Consider the following 18,733-nt stretch of genomic DNA (forward strand, 5'->3'; position numbering starts at 1 on the left):
TCTGCAGGGACTCATGTAATCCTGGTTTTACTTACTTTAAGAAAAAAAAAAAATACATTGTCTCAATGCATGTGCAGATGTTACTATATGTTGAACAATGTGGAAAAAAATAGGTTTTTCATTCATGTTAAGGCTGAGTATCTGCTCATCAAATGCTAAATCAATCTGTGTGGACAGTGTATAAAATCAATCTGAAATCAATATAGTTATTAACAGAGGTGAAAGTACTCACATTACTAGAATTGAGTTGCTTTTATCGGTACTAAATCAGTAATTCTACTTGTACTTAAGTACATTTTAAAATAAGTAAAGTAATTCATTACATTTCTTCACCCAATAGTTACAGAGTAAATTGTATACGTTTTTTTAGACATTGTAAAACTACAAAAAATAAAATGACCAGACAACAATCAAATGCATCACATCATCGCTGACCAATCAGATTAAAACGTGAAACATCAGTTTTAGAGTTATTAAATGTAGCTATACTTAGATTCATTTTTAATTGAATTTATTGGTGTTATTTTATTTAAAAAATAATTGTACATGTTGACAAACCTTTTATTTTATACAGATGCCTTTATGGAAAATAAATTAAGTTAAAATTGTGGTAGATTTGGTCTGTGCCTTTTAAAGTTTATACATGAGATGTTTACTGTATGCAAGGGAACCATGGCAATAAATGTGTGTGTGTGTGGGGGGGGGGGGGGCGGGGTGTGTGTGTGAAAGTAACTACTAACTTTTACTTTGAGTAATATTTAATTCAGCTACTTTTTATTTTTACTTGAATATTATACGTATGACCTTCTTGTACTTTCAATCAAGAAACAGTACTTGTGCTAGAGTAGGATATACTGTATCAGTACTCTTTACATCTTTGGTTATTAATGAGTTTTGTTTGCCCTTGTTTCTGTTTTGAATGTTTAGAAATTACATTTCCATAATATATATAATAGAGTTTGGTTTGAATCTTAGAATAACTCTTACCAACAGAATCCTTAGATTCCTTTTGAAGGAGAACTCATCCTTCATCATTTTCATTCTTTACATTCCTCACACACGCTGTACAATTTCACTACAATAAGCGTGCCTCTTCAAGTGCAACACCTCGAAAAGTGGCAATAACAAAACATATGTTACTAAATGACCTTCGCTGCATCACTTTTCTGCTTCCTTTGCATTCTCTCAAACCGTTTTTTTTCTTTCTTTCTTTTTTTTTTTGTTTTTTTTTTGTTGCTTTGAGTGGATATTTACTGAGGCATGGAGGTTAAATGGTTTTTCATCAAGGCACCCTGGGATCTACATCAGCAAACCTACTTTTCTTCAGCTGGACTCGTGGTGTGAAGAATGGATGGTTATGAGCTATGTTTGCATTACTCGCTATAAAGACTGCGACACCATCACCGCACAGAGGCTACACTCTTTGTTTAAGTCGCCCTGCTGTTTCCTTGACTGACATCTTTAGCCTCCCGCTAGTACTTCTATTATATTTCCATGAAGTGTAACAACTGTGCTTATTCTTTGTGATCATCTAACCGTAGTAAAAACAAAAAAAAAACACGTGTCCTGGAAGCATATGGCCACATTACAGCGGCAGTAATCTATAGATGCTGTGTTTGAAGTATCTCTGGGGTGTCTCCCACTGCTCCACTGGAGCACAACACAGACCGCACCATTTCCATAGAGCCAACACACTTACAGTGCAGCTGTTACACATACAACACAAAGCTTAAGGGCAACAAAACCAAATGCAAATAATAAAAAAGGCATGTTTCCAGGCTGGTTTAACAAACAATTGAATTTTGGAAACATTAATTCTCCAAACGTGACCTATACATTTCCAAACACAGCTGGATAGGCAGTGATTATAATATCAAACATTAGGTTTTGCTCTTTGCATGAATGAATGGTAGTGTCCTCACATCATTTAAATACACTTCTCCTTTTTGCTGATGATCCACATCTATACATTTTTGCTACGCACCATAACTGTGTCGTAAGAATGAAAGAATCAAACTCGATAGATGTCAAAGAATGAAAGCCAAATCTGTATATTTAATATTTGCAAGACAAAGCATGTAGAGCTGTTTAGTTCTTAGTCTCTCTTCTTTTGGCTGTAGTTTCTTTTTCTTATGTTTAAATTTTTTTTTTACCACAATTCACTTCTATTACTTGGGTGTTTACAGTCTGTTGTGCTTCAAAATAAATTGAGTCAAATTTAATTTAATTAGTCATGAGCAATGTTTTCAGGTTTAGTCTCGTTTCAGGCGACTTTTTTTTAATCGACTAAATTTTAGTTAATTTGGTCCACATAAATATATCACACCATATGTGTAAAATGTGTTATATCTTTAAACTCCACAATATCCAGGTGACTTTGCAGCCTTTTAAAGTTTGATGTCTTTGGTTCATAACAGCAAAAACACCTCCATCCTATGAAAGACAGTTAGCTTTAGCATGCTCATTGTAGCAGGATTAGGACAGTTCAAAAATCTTTTTTTTCACCAGTTACATGCAGTTGCCCCATTAGGCGCTGACTATATTAGATTGAAAATGGAAATTAATCTTGCCAACATATCTTTCAGATCCTTTACAGTAACCATGGTAACTAAGTCATCTGCTGATGAAAGGTTAACTATCGAGTCCCACTTTGACACAAAAGTTTGACCAAATTTTACATGTTGCGCGCAATCACATTTATTTATTATTAGTCTATGTATAAAATGAATACATTTTTTGAGTTTTTTCATAAATACATTATTGGTTAACATTTTGTCTTACTCAACTATTTGTCACTATTGTCAACAACAACTTCGATGAAATTTCTATTCAAACAAATCAACACTATCAAAATCACATTACTTTGTGTATTAGTTACATTTTCACTATACGTTTTGATTAATTTCGAATGTAATGCTCTACTTACCTTGGTTAGTGTCTGTGAGTTGGCGAGACTCTCGGAGAGACGAGGATAGGTGTACGAGCTGTATGAATGAGCCTGTGGTGGGTTCTTGAACGCCCCACTCGCTGCATAAGGGACGTTTGGTTCCTGAAGGCCAGAGCCGGATCGTGATCGCTGCCTGATGGCAGGGGTGGGGCTCGTTTGGGTCACATAAGAACTTTTAGGTCGCTTGTCATAATCGTCCCGCAGGCCACCGTAACTCCACTCACTGTCTGGATAGTTGATCTGCTCGCTGTGTAGTGAGGCACGGGATGGTGTGCCAACCGAAGTGTCCCGATAGTCCTGGCTAGACGAGCCTCCCACTGAAGCCCGATAGTAGCCACTAGAACCCACTCCGCTCCCCACAGTCGAAGCCACCTCATCAGCTGTGCGCCCTTTGCTCTCCAGGTAAGTGTGGTAGTCCGGGGGAAGTTTGCCATATTCAGTTTTTTGAGGCATGGCGTCTGGGTAGAAGTGACTGCGTATGGGGTGCGAGTGACCGTTCTGCTTTGTGAACCGATAATGCCTCCCAACTGCCCAGTCGCCATCTATGGAAAAGCTTGGCTTGCCAGGGTCCAGAGAAAAGTCTCTGCTGGAAGTGTCCAGGTCACATGAGTAACGAGAGTAGTAGTGATTAAATCCATTCTCCTCGGGAGCCATGAGATGACCACTGCCAGGGGGCTTGGAGGTACCTCCAGCCTGATGGGGACCTGGTGGGCTCTCTTTTCGGAGGGAATTGGAACGAGTGACTGAAATGTTGTCAAACTCCTCCAAAAGGCCATTAATGGATGCATCTTTGGGAGGCCGGTTCCCTCGAACAATTGTCTAAAAGAAGAGAGATTTACAAACAGCATGAGGGTCTAATAGTGTCAGTCTTTAATGTCAATGGTGTACTGGTTATTGTAAGATGGAAAGGGGCAAATATCGACAGGATTTAAGGAGTAAAATGGAAACTAAACTGCCCTATATCTCCAAAACAGATTTGCGTCATTTGCAGTTGGATGATCGGGACTCGTTAATAGTCAAAAGGTTCAAAGCAGATCGAGATTTAACACTAATGCACATTCGCTTCAAAGCTGAGGCAGCTCAGGCAGCTTTCATCAGGGGTGCTCCTGATTCCCGCCCACCTACTGTTAAAGCCCTTTACATGGCCATGTTGTGAGTCATAGCAAACTAGAGCTGCCGCTTTTAAGACTACAATCTGTAAGCACAAACAGTGGATGCGCTTTTTGTGAGGCGACCTCTGAATCATGAGGGCGATGGACCAAAACACATTCCCTCTGCCACTCTCCCAACATGGCAAATGCTGCATTAGAACAATGGAAACATGCTCTGACTACACAGGGCTGAGAGGAGGCTGAGCTGAAAGGATTATTTGAATTTCAATTTCCATAATCTATTTGAGAGCATTTTGTTATGATCAAGTAAAGCTACAACTGCCTGTGTTTGTGGGGTGATCCCCTTTGCAACACAACCTCTTTTATGTAATCAGGGGATTTTTGAATTCTACTTGCAGATGTAAAAAAACCCCACTCATAATTAAAAAAAAAACGCCAAAAAAAAAAACGGAACACGTGCAATAACTCCGGAAAAAATGATTGCGAGTTTCTCATTTTCAAACTCCATCAAAGGTATTGATACGCTGAAGCCACACACCAAATTTTGTTATCCCATCTTAAACAGTTTCTGAGAAAAGCTGTCCCCTTTAACTCGGACGGACGGATGAACGGAGCTCAAACCTATATTCCCCTTCCACACTTTGTGGCGGGGGATAAAAACACACAGGAAAAACTGACAAACGCTGTCTTTCCACCACCGTAGGCGTCGCCTGAAGCACAATCTTAGTCGAGAATGACACCTCAGCAACTTCCCGAAGTCCTTTGACAGCACTCACGCCTTCTTGTCTCTCAAATAAGTGTCATACTTGTCTCTGCTGTGGTTTGACCATGTCACATGTGCTGAGGCAGAAAACCGTACAATAATCATCACCTCTCAGAACATCAAGATACCCTATCTCACGTAGTTCTCTACAGACTGTCACATGCACTTGTCTTTCCTACACCTATCGTCATGTACACTCACAGTATACTGTGTGCGACAGGCTTCAAGTCATCAATTTATATCAGGAGAGAAAAGAATGTCTTCACATACAATTCTAAGAAAGAACTTGACAACACCAACAAACCATGTAAAAACACAATTTAGCAAAGAAAAGTTTGAGAACTTTTACCACCCTTGAAATAGGCCATAAGCAGGCAAAGGATGAATGGATAGATAAATAGATAGACAGACAGACAGACAAACAGACAGACAAATAGACAGATAGATAAACAGATATTTGTGTGTGTGCTGCCTGATGGAGCGCTGGGTTGCGAGTGTGTAGATAGATAGATAGATAGATAGATAGATAGATAGATAGATAGATAGATAGATAGATAGATAGATAGATAGCTTTATTGCGATTTTACAACATATACAACGAATGGAATGGATGGATGGACTTCTTGATACAATGAAGATGTAATGATTTCAATTAGTGACTACAGTTAGTAATGTTAATTCAGGTATTACTGCTGTTCTTGTCGGACAAAAATGAGCTTCTTAGCTTCTACTAAAGTAGAACGAAAAATGCTGATCAGCACAGGTCGTAGTGTGCGTTATTCCAGGGGTTCTCAGCTGGTCTCACCCTGGGATCCATATTTTGCCATGGTCATTAAAATGCAACCCAGAATTCAACCAACCAAAGTTAGTTTAAAGTTTTTAAAAAACCGTATTATACAGTATAATCATTTTTTTAAATATAAATATATATATTATCCTGTGCAGCAGAAATAAAGTATTAATTTGGTTTTGACCAGCTGTACGCGACCCACCCAGTACAGGTCCACAACCCACCTTTGGGTCCCAACCCACCAGTTGAGAATACCTGCTTTATTCTACACCTTCGTAAAGGAAAATGCCACTGGACCACTGCAACGTTAATCAAATGACCGTAGTAGACCTCAGATATCGCTAAATATGTTAAAACAATGCTAGACCAACTTCCTTTTAGCTTCAAATGCTGCATCGGAATTTCTACCAACTACCGATAGTCCTGCCTCTGCTTCTCATAATAACGCCTTCCTAGTCTGTTGTGCCACCACTCTTTTTTTTCCTCTTTCCCACTCCAGTTGTTCTCTCCTATTGGGAAACTGTAGGCTGTTTGGTGCTGTGGACTGGAACCCAAGGTGAAAGGTCTTTAATGGCAGTGAGTTAAAGCACGCTGAAAGGCTGAGGCTGCAGGACGGATGGGGCTATAAACTAGACAGTAAATGGAAATCCGTTAGGGTTTATAAAACAGGCTTGACCTCAAAATATTAGGTAAAAAACACACCAAAGTTAATTTTAAAAGCTGCATGAGTTTATATTTGAAGCTAGTAGACTAAATTAATCAAAGTCATCTTAACATATACTGGTACAGTGTTTCTCAAATGGGGGTACGCGATGGCACAGGGGGTACTTGAGAGAAGAAAAAGAGGAAATGATAAAGCTATAGAAAGAAATGTATTCAGGAGCCACTAAATCATTAATTTTCAACCTTGAGGCCAGGACCCCAGTGGGGTCGCCTGGAGTTTAAATGAGAAATTTCCGAAAATTTAAAACTAATTTTAATCAGTCTTTTTTCTTTGTGAATCTAGTTCAACTAATGCAGTAAAAAAAAATTTAATCTCAAACATGATCAAAAACTAATTCTAGGTGAAAAACGTCTTTGGAGTCACCAGAAATTCTTGATATCAAAACGGGGTCACCATCCAAAAATGGTTGGGAACCACTCTACGAAATAGTGTTTATTTCCACTTATTTACAAAATAAGATTCTTTCAAAAGTATGTTATCACTCGTTCATTCCATCATTGTGGTCTTTAGTTATTTTTAAGTAGTTTTCTAAGCAAACTTGTATTCAGAAATAAGAGAAAGTGTTTTACTTGAGCCATAAAAACTTTGAGAACCACTGCTCTAGTATATATTTAACAACAATATTGGTATAAATGCAAGAAAATGTTGTTTATACTAAATTTCTGAAAGATTTTGATGCTTTTTTACCATAAATATTTAGTTTTCATAGGCACACAACAGCACAGTGTGTCAGCTATCCCATAACACATCACTGTCCCCACTGGGCTCATAATGAATAAAAGTGTGTCAGGGAGCATGACAGGTACAGTGGATCGCGGGGACTTAGAGAATAAGGTGGCGGATGAAACCGAGGAGGTGACGAGGTAGCATGGGGGGGAGGGAGAGGGAGGCAAGGTTAATTGTGTGCCAAATCACTGTCAAGTGGTGGGTATCAAGGCTGGAAATCTTGCCATTAATTTGAATTAAGGGGCCAAAGCTGAGCCCATCTCCCTTTTCACTCCCTCCTCTTTCTGTTCTTACAGCTCTTGGAGCCGCGTGCACGAGTCGTCCTCAGCGGAAGCTCTGACAGCAGCCATATTTCACTGGCGTGCAGCGTTGGCCTGTCCTTTTGTGATAAGCAGTAATAGATCTACTCTCTCAACTCCCCATGGCCTGTTCAAGGTATATAAGCACATGCAGGCAGGGGGAGAAGGAGAGGAAGAGAAAACCCTCTGTTAGGGAATAAAATAATGAAGAAACAACAAGAATAAGTGTATTTGGGCTGAGAGTATGAGAAGAAGGGAGGAAAAACTAAAGAAAAGAGCAGGTCACATATAATTTAAGATTTTAGAGTCCAATAACAAACATATAGAGTGATGATGGAGGAAAAACTTGGAGGAGCTGTGAAAGAAGAATGATGAAGACACACAGAGAGGGAAAGGATAGAGAAGGAGAGAGTGAGGGAGTGTCGCACACACAGAGAGAGAGAGAGAGAGAGAGAGAGCCATGAAAAATGAGGCTCATTGGGAGATAAGGAGGGATTAACCTTGCTGGTAATGAAGAGAGAGTGTGATGAGAAGATGGAGGGAGGAACAGAGAGGAGGATAATTAATGAGCTTGCCCTTCCTGTGACTCCTCCTACCCTGGTGGAAGCTGGACTTCAGAGGTCCCGGGACAACAGAGGAGGAAGTGAAAAAGAAGGGATGATCTGTTTTTGCACTGCATTGCTTGTATTTATTTATTTATTTATTTTGTTGAGTTCCTTTCAGGACAACGGAGAGCGAACATTTATTCTATGGCCAAACTGGCCGTCTGATTTTATCAGGTTTATTTTAATCAACTATTGCATCTAATTATGGTCACATGGCCACTCACATCTTCATCTTCACGTGAAAGTAAGAGTTCTGATGGAATTTGTTACACTTTCTTATGAATAACTTCGTTTGTGCCAAATGTATTTTACATTCTGTTTCTTCTCATGTGCTAAATTAGACTTAAGTTGCCTTAAAAAGGATCTGGTGTTGTTAAAGTTGTTGGAATGGGATTTAAGGTGATCATGTGATCCAGAGGGCGGGTCATTGTGTCCCTTATGTAATTAGTCAAGAGTCAGATTGAAAATGCTGCAATCTGGACTTAAAGTGGCCTGTGAAAATGTACAAGATGTTTCAAGAATCCTAAGTTGACTTTACTTGAAAAAAAAAAAAAAGCAACCTAGTTCCCTTATAAAACTAATTTGAATTACATTTCATTAACTTGTAATTTATGTTGACTTAGATAAATTAGGTTTAATTAACTTGTAAATTGTGTTGACTAAGGTCAATTAGATTTGATGACGAGTTTGCATATTTTATAGTATAGTATAGTATATAGTATTCTTAACGGTGAACTTAATCAATGTAAAGTAAATATGAATCTACAGTATCCTACAATATTGAACTAATCAAAGCAAAAATTATAATTAACTAAAAATTAGAGAAAATCTGTAATTAATTTCATTTTTTTCATTTTTAACTCGTCTAAGCTAATGAAGCTCTCAAAAGTGCATTATTTATGCAAGTTAGTTATTTTAGGAGAAAAAGCCCAGAGATGTTCATTCATAAGGATTTATATCAACCCAGGATTTTTTTTAAATTATTTTATATGCCTTTTGTTCAGCAATTACAAGCCATTTATGTTGAGCTACTTTTTTCATGTGAAATGTAACAAATAAAATGCACAATTCTATATAGAAGTATGAAGTGACATTGCCTTCAGTGTGGTAGAAACACTTCAGCAGGGGCAGGAGGAATGCTGCATCAGGTCCTAAGGGGTTAACACATGATGCTCGATTAAAGCAGCAGCAAATGCTGCATCGCTCTGTCTAATAAAGCTTGAAAAGAGCATTTCACTGTGGGAATCTCCGACTGCGTCCCCAGCCATATGCAATGCAGATCATCACAAAACAATCCATAGAACTTCATTATTAAGACTCAGTCACATAAAGTTGTAAACTGGCCAATAGTTGAATACTGAAGCAGTGAGGTGACACACGAATAACAAAAGAAAACATAATAATATGTGTCATCTTACATCCTCTTTGTGTGTGAAATCCATTGCAGGCTCCATTTTTAGTGTGTGAATGTGTCACGACTCTCTCTGCAGAGAACAGGCAAGCGTGGGTACCACACACACACACACACACACGTCTACTATCTACTACTGCTGCTGCTGCATCTCTGCATCAGGGACCAGTTGCTAAACACAAGATTATTCACTGTTTATTCTGAACAGATGGATATTCGAGAGCTCGTGAGAAAAGCAACAAAATGCAAAATTCAAACATATATTAATTGAAAGACTCAATAACACTGAATAGAGAGCAATCAAACAAATGAAAGGTGGAGTAAGAAACTGCAGATTACACATCTATTTTATGTACAGTGAAATAAACCTAATGTATCATTATTAAGAAAAAACAGGGTTGTATTCATATCAACTGTTCACACGCTGTGCAACATTTATTCATTAGAGACATATAAAATAAATAAGCAGTTGATATTTTGAAGAACATCAAGTAAACACTCAAGAGTACATGATTTAAAAAAAATACTCCCTCACATTTCAGTAAAGGATCATTGTTTGGATGCATTATACTCTATCTCCCTCTGCTGGATAAGAGAGGTAAAAGCATTCTGCCTTAAACATTTTTAAATGTTATTTGCCTCAACTTTTTAAATATGAAACCAGACATAACCACATTATTCACCTGATAAAACCTAATAAATTAATCCACAAATAAAGTGTTCTAAAGTAAATAAATGATACGATGGGCTCAGTTTTATCAATATTTTTCAAATCACCTGCATTGTTTAGTTTAAAAGTTTTGCAGATAATTGATTATTATACAAAACCGCATGTTTGCATTTAAAAAACATGCATTTTACAAAAAAAAAAATTCTCACTTTTTTTTTTATGTAGTCCAACAGATTCAGAAATTTGCATTTTATTACTCCGATTGTTAGGATTTTTTTGTTTTATATGAACCCTCTTTTAATGTTTACTTTCATTGAAACATTGTGACAAATGTGTCCAAGTTTCACATGTTGGATTTTGTTAAAGATGCTGCAAATTTGGTGTTTGTATTGTAATAGTCTTTTTTTTCTTTATTTTTTTTTATAAAGCATAAAGTACATTTTTGTAAAATCTTGAATAACTGTTAAATTTTACAAACATGTTACATATTTTACAATTAGGTAATAGTCTTGTATGTGTTCGTAAGAAAATGAAACAATATCACAAACGAAGAGAAAATGCTGGTTGTTGAAATTAATGTTTTTCCTCCTTTTAAAAAAAAATTGCTGCCTCCCTTGAATTAAAGAGAAACTGTGAAATTTGAATATTTCAGATTATGTATCAAGGTGGTAGTTTTGGATTATTCTGTAGGTTTGAAGTAAAATTCCAATTTCAGAAAAGATAGTGACCCGTTTTAAGGTCACCAAATCATCCCACACAAAGCCTGACTCATTGCTCTTCCCTCTCCGCTGCTCACTGAATGCTAGCTCTGCAAACGACACCGTCCTTGTGAGTTACGTGACCATGAATAAAACAACGTAGACGTCCATTTTACTGATTAAGGCTCAGAGTACAGTAAGCCTAATGATGAAGACACTGTCTTCTAATCTGCAGTGTTCATTTTATCTCCTAGTTGTGAAGTAGAAGGAGTGGTTTGTGACCTCAGGCTCCAGCAAGCCCGGGGGCCACGTGTGGCCCTCGCTCTAATTTTGAGCGTCCCCTGAAGTAAATGCACAAAATGTGTTAAAAGCACATACAAAATGACAAAAATATACACGAGACAGCATATTCTCGTGTACTGTATATATCAGGGTTGAGGTCAATTAAATTTTTCAGTTGTAATTATGTTTTCAATTATCCATGTTCAATTATGATTACAGTGACCTGCAACTTTTCCAATTACAATTCAATTACAACTATTTCTTATCCTCAGAAAGTAAATTACAATTATGTTCTCAATTACTAGAGTTTAATTAAAATGTATCACGATTACTGAGCCTGAAATAAATAACCTAATAAAAGTTAACCTTCCATCTTGTGTTAGCTTTCTGTTAGCATCTCTTATGATAACGTGTTCAAAATCAGCTGTAAAATACACTAAAAACAAATATCTATCAATTTAATTTATTTCCTATCTATTGGTTACCTCGTTAGGCTTCCTAATCAATGAAAATATAGGTTTTAATATTTTTGGTGTGGGCGTCTGAGCAATTTTTGTGTTAGTATACCTCTGGATTTATATTTTTTTTAAATGGCAAAATGTGGGAAAGCTGGATAAGCTGTGAAACACATTTTAATAATTGTTACATATGTGTAGAACTGTACATAGAACTGTAACATGGTTCCCCAGTTTTGTGTTAAATTAAAATTGACAATTTTTATAGAATGTTCATGGCAATTACAATTACAAAGTCAATTATCTAAACCCAATTACAATTTTATTACAATTACAACAGTGACATATTTTTAAAATTACAATTACAATTATAATTGACCCCAATTCTGGTATATATTATATTTATGTATTTATCCTATATCCTTTATTATTATTATTATTATTATTATTATTATTATTATTATTATTATTATTATTATTTCTGGTTTGTTTTTTGTTCTTTGCACCAACTACCAAGTTAAATTCCTTGTACTGTTTTTAAGCTGCACTTGGCAAATCAAAATCTTTCTGATTCTGATTCTGAAAAGCACAGGAAATGAATACACACAAAAAAAATGGTTCCAAAATTACAAATTGACAACAATAATACACAGGTTGGCTCATAACACACAAAGCAACAAAAAAAACAAACCAACAAATTGAGAGGAAAATACGCTATAGTGACTTCATGAACACACATAAAATGACGGTAAAAGACAACAACGTAAAAAAATAGGGGGGAAAAATTACACAAAAGGACCACAAAAAATAAAAAACAATAAATTAAGGCAAGGCAAGTGCATTTCATACACAAGGCAACAACTACATGTGCTTTACATGAGTAATTACAGCAAAAACACATGAAATGACAACACAAACTTAGTGTTATTCCCTGTATTAATGCTCAGGTTGGTCATTGTGTTTAAATACTGACATGAATGTTCATAATGTGGTCCCTCAGATCACAAAATCACTTTTTTGTGGCCTTGCTGTGATAAAAGTTGCCCATTGCTGTTCTATCATACAGTATGTGGGCTGACACATGAACCCACCCACCAGTATATGCACCAGTGGAAGACTTTACAGCACTGAGTTTATGACAGGTTATTAACTGAACTACAAATACTGTACCAACTTGGCAAATTCCAAGCATATTATTCAATGAGTGAATTGTGAAGCATCTCTCTGATTAATGAGCTGTGAGCTGACCTGTTTCCCCGGGCCATCCTGTTGCCTGTTAGTTACAGAGGCTAATAAACCATCACCTCATCCAACAGGAGGAACGACTGAGCGTGAGTGTAATTAAATAAGACGATTCAGGTCAGAGAGGGCCGGAAAATAGAGAGTGATATTTCTACACGCACACTTGCATTATTACAAATCTACAGCATTATGTTTTATCTCAGTAGACTGAATTAAATTAATATTGTGCCCAATTGTAATAAAAGTAAAAACTGCTAAGTAGTTTTAAGTATAGGTTGTTTGGTCACTTCTCTATGATACTATGGTCAATATGTGAGCCATAATACACTACATTATGGGTCAGTATTGTGATATATTCACACCTGTTAATCCTACTTTCTCAGATCTGCCCCATTTAAAGGTGCAGTCTGCAACTCTTATAAAAGTGCCTTTTTTGTCATATTTGCTAAAGCTGTCACTATGTAAGGACAACTTTACATCAAACTAGTAGTTTGTGTGAAAAAACAGACTCATTGAGTCCCCCCTGCTGCTCCTGCAGCCTTTGGCAGATTGCCAGAATGCACCACGGCCGAGCAAAAAGAACCAATCAGAGCCAGGATTGTGTTTGATGGGCTGTCTGACAGCTGTTGCTCACAGGCCCCACCCCTTTCCCGGAGCTAGAGCACCGTCTTTTTTTACAGTATATGGTCTGGAGGAGTAGAAGATGGAATTGGTGACTTTTTTGCTTGAAAGGTAAGTATTGCTGCTTGATTTACACTATGTTTAATTTGTAATTGTTACACTAGAACTCTGTGGTGCATGTGTTGTTCCTGTGCGCGCAGCAGCCTCCGTGTGGGCTGCTGTAAGTGACACTGTGTTGTTGCTGCTGCTGAGGCGTGTGAACATTGAGAGAGAGAGAAGTGCTGCAGTAATATGCTTTTAACAATGCATGTTATATTACTGTGATGTTGCTGTCAGACTAACGTTAGCTTGTTAGCTCCTCTGAGGGAGGGACTTTGGAAAGTTTGGAGGCAGGGTAAGAGAGCAGCGGGGAGGGAGGGGGAGAGAGGGACCTGAAAGTCACGGACTGCACCTTTAAGGTTTTAACCCAATTGTAGAGCTGGGTAATATATCGAGATTCAAGATATATCGAGATTTCTATTTTGGCGATATGGAAAATTACAATATCGCCTATATCATATTTATATTTTATAACTTATTTTGTATTCAAATACTTGTTCCAGGAGTCACTGGTTTTGCTATTTGTCAGAACAGCATAAAAAGCACAGCTCGATGGATTGTTGAGTTCGGCAAAACCCTAAACAAGCCACATTACAGAACTCACTCACACGTGCTGTCCCTTATAGGCAGAGACACACACACACACACACACACACACACACACACTTATGTATATTGGTATATACATCATATTGGTGTTTCTCCAGACATTACAATTTGTCTATCGCCAACAGGCTATTCTCTCCCGGTCCCCTTTGACCTTTAGCTGCAACATCTACAAGCTTTACCATCCTATGAGTCACACATGGAAGCAGAACTGGTTTCCAGTAAAAATGGATTGGGGACAAAAGCTTAATGAAATATAAACACACAGCCAGATCAAATGAAATCCCCGACCCCAGGCATTATAAAGCAGCCAACATCTTGAACCCTCTAATATATCCATCTCTGTAAGCACTAGAATTAAGCTGCAAACACATCTATAGGACAAATTCTAAGAGAATGCACAAACATGTACAACCGGTGAACTGGAGTAATGATTCAGGGTGTCTACTGCTCTCTTTCAAGACTTTCAAAATAAAACCTTTCTGCCTTATATGCAGAAAGAGAAGTAGGAGGACATTTTTGGAATGTCTCACAACAATCTTCTTCTCAACTCTGAGACGGATAAACAGACAGCTGCCCGCTGTAAATTCATTACACACTAACACTCATTAATCTGAGGCCTGTCGGCACGTTTGAACCCCCACCACACACTGCTGCCCCAACCTCACCCCAACATTTCAGCCTTTATCCCAGTTCTCCTCATTAGACAACTCAGTTCACAAGCTTTTGACCTAAATTTCACGCTTACAGGGAGCAGCTCACACAACATACTCATTCATACACTAAAAAACAATAATGATAATATTTAAGAGAATATGTTAAGATAAAAAATCCAGGTAAAAGCAAGGCCCACTGCCACAATGTAAAAGTGTCGATGTCATTGCTTTACAAATGCTTTTTGAAGACCATGAGAACAGCAAGCATGTTAGAATGCTATTGTTAGCATTTACTGTAACTTAAAAATGACTAATGAACAGTTTGCTGCGTCTGATCGCTGATTCCCTTTGAACAACATTAAAATAATTATATGTACTAGCACAGTGCCCGTTGGAAGTATGTATTCATATAGCGGGAGCTTAAGTAGAGTTGTCAATAATGGGGAAATGAGTATGTGTTTGAAGATTGAATGTACAAAGAAGTGTACATACTCTGTAGCATTATAAAAAGGTATATTTGAGTTTGCAAAGTAACGTAAGTAGCGATTTCCCTGGTTTAATTCTATGGGACATGCACATGATAAATTGATAAATAAAGTTTGCACGAATGTTCGCTGGACAAATGGATAATAAATGTCATCCCCTGTCCTTAGACCCTCTTTCGGCAAGAAAAAAGTCAAAAAACCAAGTGGGAAAATTAATTACACACAAACATGTCATATACTGTATATCCAAGGTGCGCATTAGGTTATGAACACATGGTGAAAAAATCAGTGAGCACAGCCGCTGCCATTGCCCGCCAATAACTTCCAGGAACTATTTGAGTCTATCTCGAACTTCCGTTGTCGCAACTCTCTCTCTCTAAACGGCTCTGTGTGTGTGCGGCATGTACATCCAAGGTGCACATTAGGTTATAAACACGTGGTGAAAATATCAGCGTTTATAATGCTATGTTCGTGGAGAAATGTGCATGTTTAAACAGACTTTGCAGGCATGTGTTCACAACACAGAGTCAGAGAATATCCAGACGCCCCTCCCCCCTCTCATGTCCCCACATTGAAAAAAATAAAATTCAAATAAACATTTTTGCAAGAATAAATAAGTCCAAAATAATGGATGCACACCACGGGGCCATGTGCAAGCTCTTCGAAAAGTTTCAGGTCGAACAGACACAGCGTCAGGGAGAATTGTGCTATACACACACACGCGCGCAGACAATGATTTCTTGCTTTTATAGAGAGATGACAAGGTTCACCACGCAAAGTTTCTGAACTAAAATCCACAAACAGATCTAGTTGACTTCATGACAAAAATGGAAAGTTTTGTCCAGTTATTAGCCAGGTGTTTTCTAATAAATAAAAATACAGGCAATAAATAACAATAACAATAAAATATAAACAAGAGCAGTGGGAACTAATCTGTTGCACAGATAACTAATGATTTTTATTCGTTAATTGTCATTTCTGTTGTACAATATTATAATCATTTATTGCCAGTACTAAGTAGGAACATATTTCAGTTAGTGTAACTTTACAATTTATCTATTTATTTGACAGGGACAATGCATTTTAATGAACATTTCTCAAATTTTCAACTGTTGTCCATCAATACAAATGCATGCATTCAGTATATTATTTATAAAAGTTATGGCTACATAATAAAATATTTGTAGTTGCATTGAACAATCTGGCCACATGGGGGTAGTACAGGGCAGGCCTTCAGATAACATCACAGTCAAGAAAATTGTCTTTTCTTTTTTGTCTCCCTCCCCCCCATACTTTGCTTTATTTCCTGTTTCCCAAATTATACATACAGTACAGCAGTCTGATCAGTTGTCCCTTGATTATCTTTCTTGTGTAAAATTTGCAGCCTTACTGTCATTCCAGGAAACCCACAATCAGGCCACGCAAAGCTGCCTCCGCTAAGTACAGAACAATTCGTCTAAAGCCAAAATCCACACAATGACAAAGGCTGTGAGGCATCTGCGAGGGTTTGTAGAGAGTGGCTGTAAATGGCACCCATGTGAGAAGACTCAGTGGTGAAGTAAATAAGGAAAGAAGCAGAACCAGCAGCAGCAGCAAAGGGTAAGAAGTGAGAGAGGATTAAATCAATGCCATCTACTTCAGGTTATAGGGCCAAAAAAGACAGATGCTTTCTGTATCTGTATGTGAAGGTGTCTGCTTGCACAGAACACGGAGTTATTCTGAGATTCTAGTCTCTTTCTGCCTTGAATTAGGATAATAAATACTACATTAGTTACTGATAAAATACATCTGTAATAACGAGGTGAGTGAATGTCAAAGAAAATGCAGCTTGGCAGATCTGGGGCAAAGAACTAATCTGCTGTATGTGTGGATCTGTATCCTCCATACATCCAGCCAGCCAATCATCTCATACATTGACTGGATCTGGAACAGGGTCACACAGTGCTTATGATATCCCAGCATGCACAGGGTGAGCAAGATTTCTCACAGACAGATTTGAGACACGAGGGCAAAAATTATTTAAGGAGTGGCTGGAAAATGGAAACATGAATTAACAGAACGCCAGCTCTTCTTCATACTCCGTCCTCATACAAATCTGTTCTCTCGTCACACAAAAAAGAATTCATTTAGATAATTAATGAATACACGGCTATATAGTCAGTTCATTTGACATTATAGATTATATTTGACATTTTCATGGTGTTTCTTGTACAAGTTATTCCCTGAATGCTGTACATTGTATTGATGACAAACTAAAGAGATTATTGGTAATAATTCAAACCACTTACTAAATATTCTCATTATAGCCATATAATTGTTATTGTTCCTTGGTTTCTACACTGAGGCACCAAAGTTTACATTTGCATTACAAACCCTTTCCTTTTTTGAGCATTAAATATTTCTAGTTTTGGTAACACATTACTTGAAATTGTATACATCAGACTGAGATTAGGTCAACCGGTGTTTTTCCCTGCTCCCACGCTTGGAACTCCACTGCTTTGACGCCTCCCACGGTTGTCGACAGCCAATCGCTGACATCCCTGTCTTCGTCTTGGCTCACTGCAAATGCTCGACTCCACCCCATGGCTGTAGAACACCGGACCCAACACTCCAGTTGGCGCCTCAGTTCCGACACCGCCCTTGCCGTCCCAAGTGGTCCCCGGGCGTTGGTTGTCGGCCTTCAGCTATCTTAGCAGCTAGCAACCACGTGCTAGCACTACCTAGCTTCTCCTTCCTGCTGCACCCCAGCACAGAAGAAGAGAATGGAGGGAAAAGCCACACACGCCAGCAGAGCTGGAGCCGTGGAGGCTCGCCTCTGCAGGTGTGGAAAAACAATCTCGGACTGAGATATACACCAGGTCTGATCCAGGTGCCTCAGGCTGGAAAACGCCCAGAAGGCCCTGGACCCCCCCCAGCTCCTGCCTTCACTGCGCCGCCTTCACGGTGAAGAACATCCGTAGAAGGCTGGCGCGCCAAAACAGCCTGGCAGAGCAGGGACCCCTCCCCCCTCTCAGCATCGAGCCCGCTGAAGAGAGGATGGAGACGGGAACCTGGGGCTCACAGTCCAATATTGCTTTGGTCCATCCGCTCAGAGAGGACATTTTGGGTTTGGACTGTTGAGACAACGATGATATGACCTCTGAATTCCTCATCTCAGAGGATGAAGAGGAGGACAACACCTTCTGTGGCGAGAAGCTTCTTGAGTGAGAAGAGGAATTTGAATGGCGCTGCATTCTCTGCCCACTCTACTTAGAGTAGGCAGGACTACCTGCGGCGGAAGAATACATTTCACCAGCCAATCAAGATTGGTGTGATGAGATTTGACTCAGAGGCGTTTATCCCATAGTGAGACATCTCACTCATATGACTCAGATAACCGGGGTTATGTAAATAACCTATAGTTTTTACCCCAAATGTTTTTCTTTAGGCCAAAGAACCATTTTTGCAGTGAGAAGCTCTCTCTGAGAACCTTCATCGTGCTCAGTTTGACCATCTGAAGCTCACCCAACATCACTATGACACCCTGCAAAGAAATGCCTCCT

General features: G+C 38.4%; 1 protein-coding gene across 5 annotated transcripts in view; it reads right to left on the bottom strand.

Moving 5' to 3' along the window:
• Positions 1-18,733, bottom strand: part of pak5 (p21 protein (Cdc42/Rac)-activated kinase 5) — a 100,828-nt gene that overhangs the window by 36,976 nt on the left and 45,119 nt on the right. For all 5 annotated transcript variants that reach the window (XM_028439913.1, XM_028439912.1, XM_028439914.1 and 2 more), the window contains one exon: positions 2,927-3,766. In XM_028439913.1, the coding sequence (XP_028295714.1) occupies positions 2,927-3,766 (840 nt within the window). The remainder of the gene's footprint in view (positions 1-2,926; positions 3,767-18,733) is intronic.

The sequence above is a fragment of the Gouania willdenowi genome, chromosome 24, assembly GCF_900634775.1.
Source record: "Gouania willdenowi chromosome 24, fGouWil2.1, whole genome shotgun sequence".
Lineage (NCBI taxonomy): Eukaryota > Metazoa > Chordata > Actinopteri > Blenniiformes > Gobiesocidae > Gouania > Gouania willdenowi.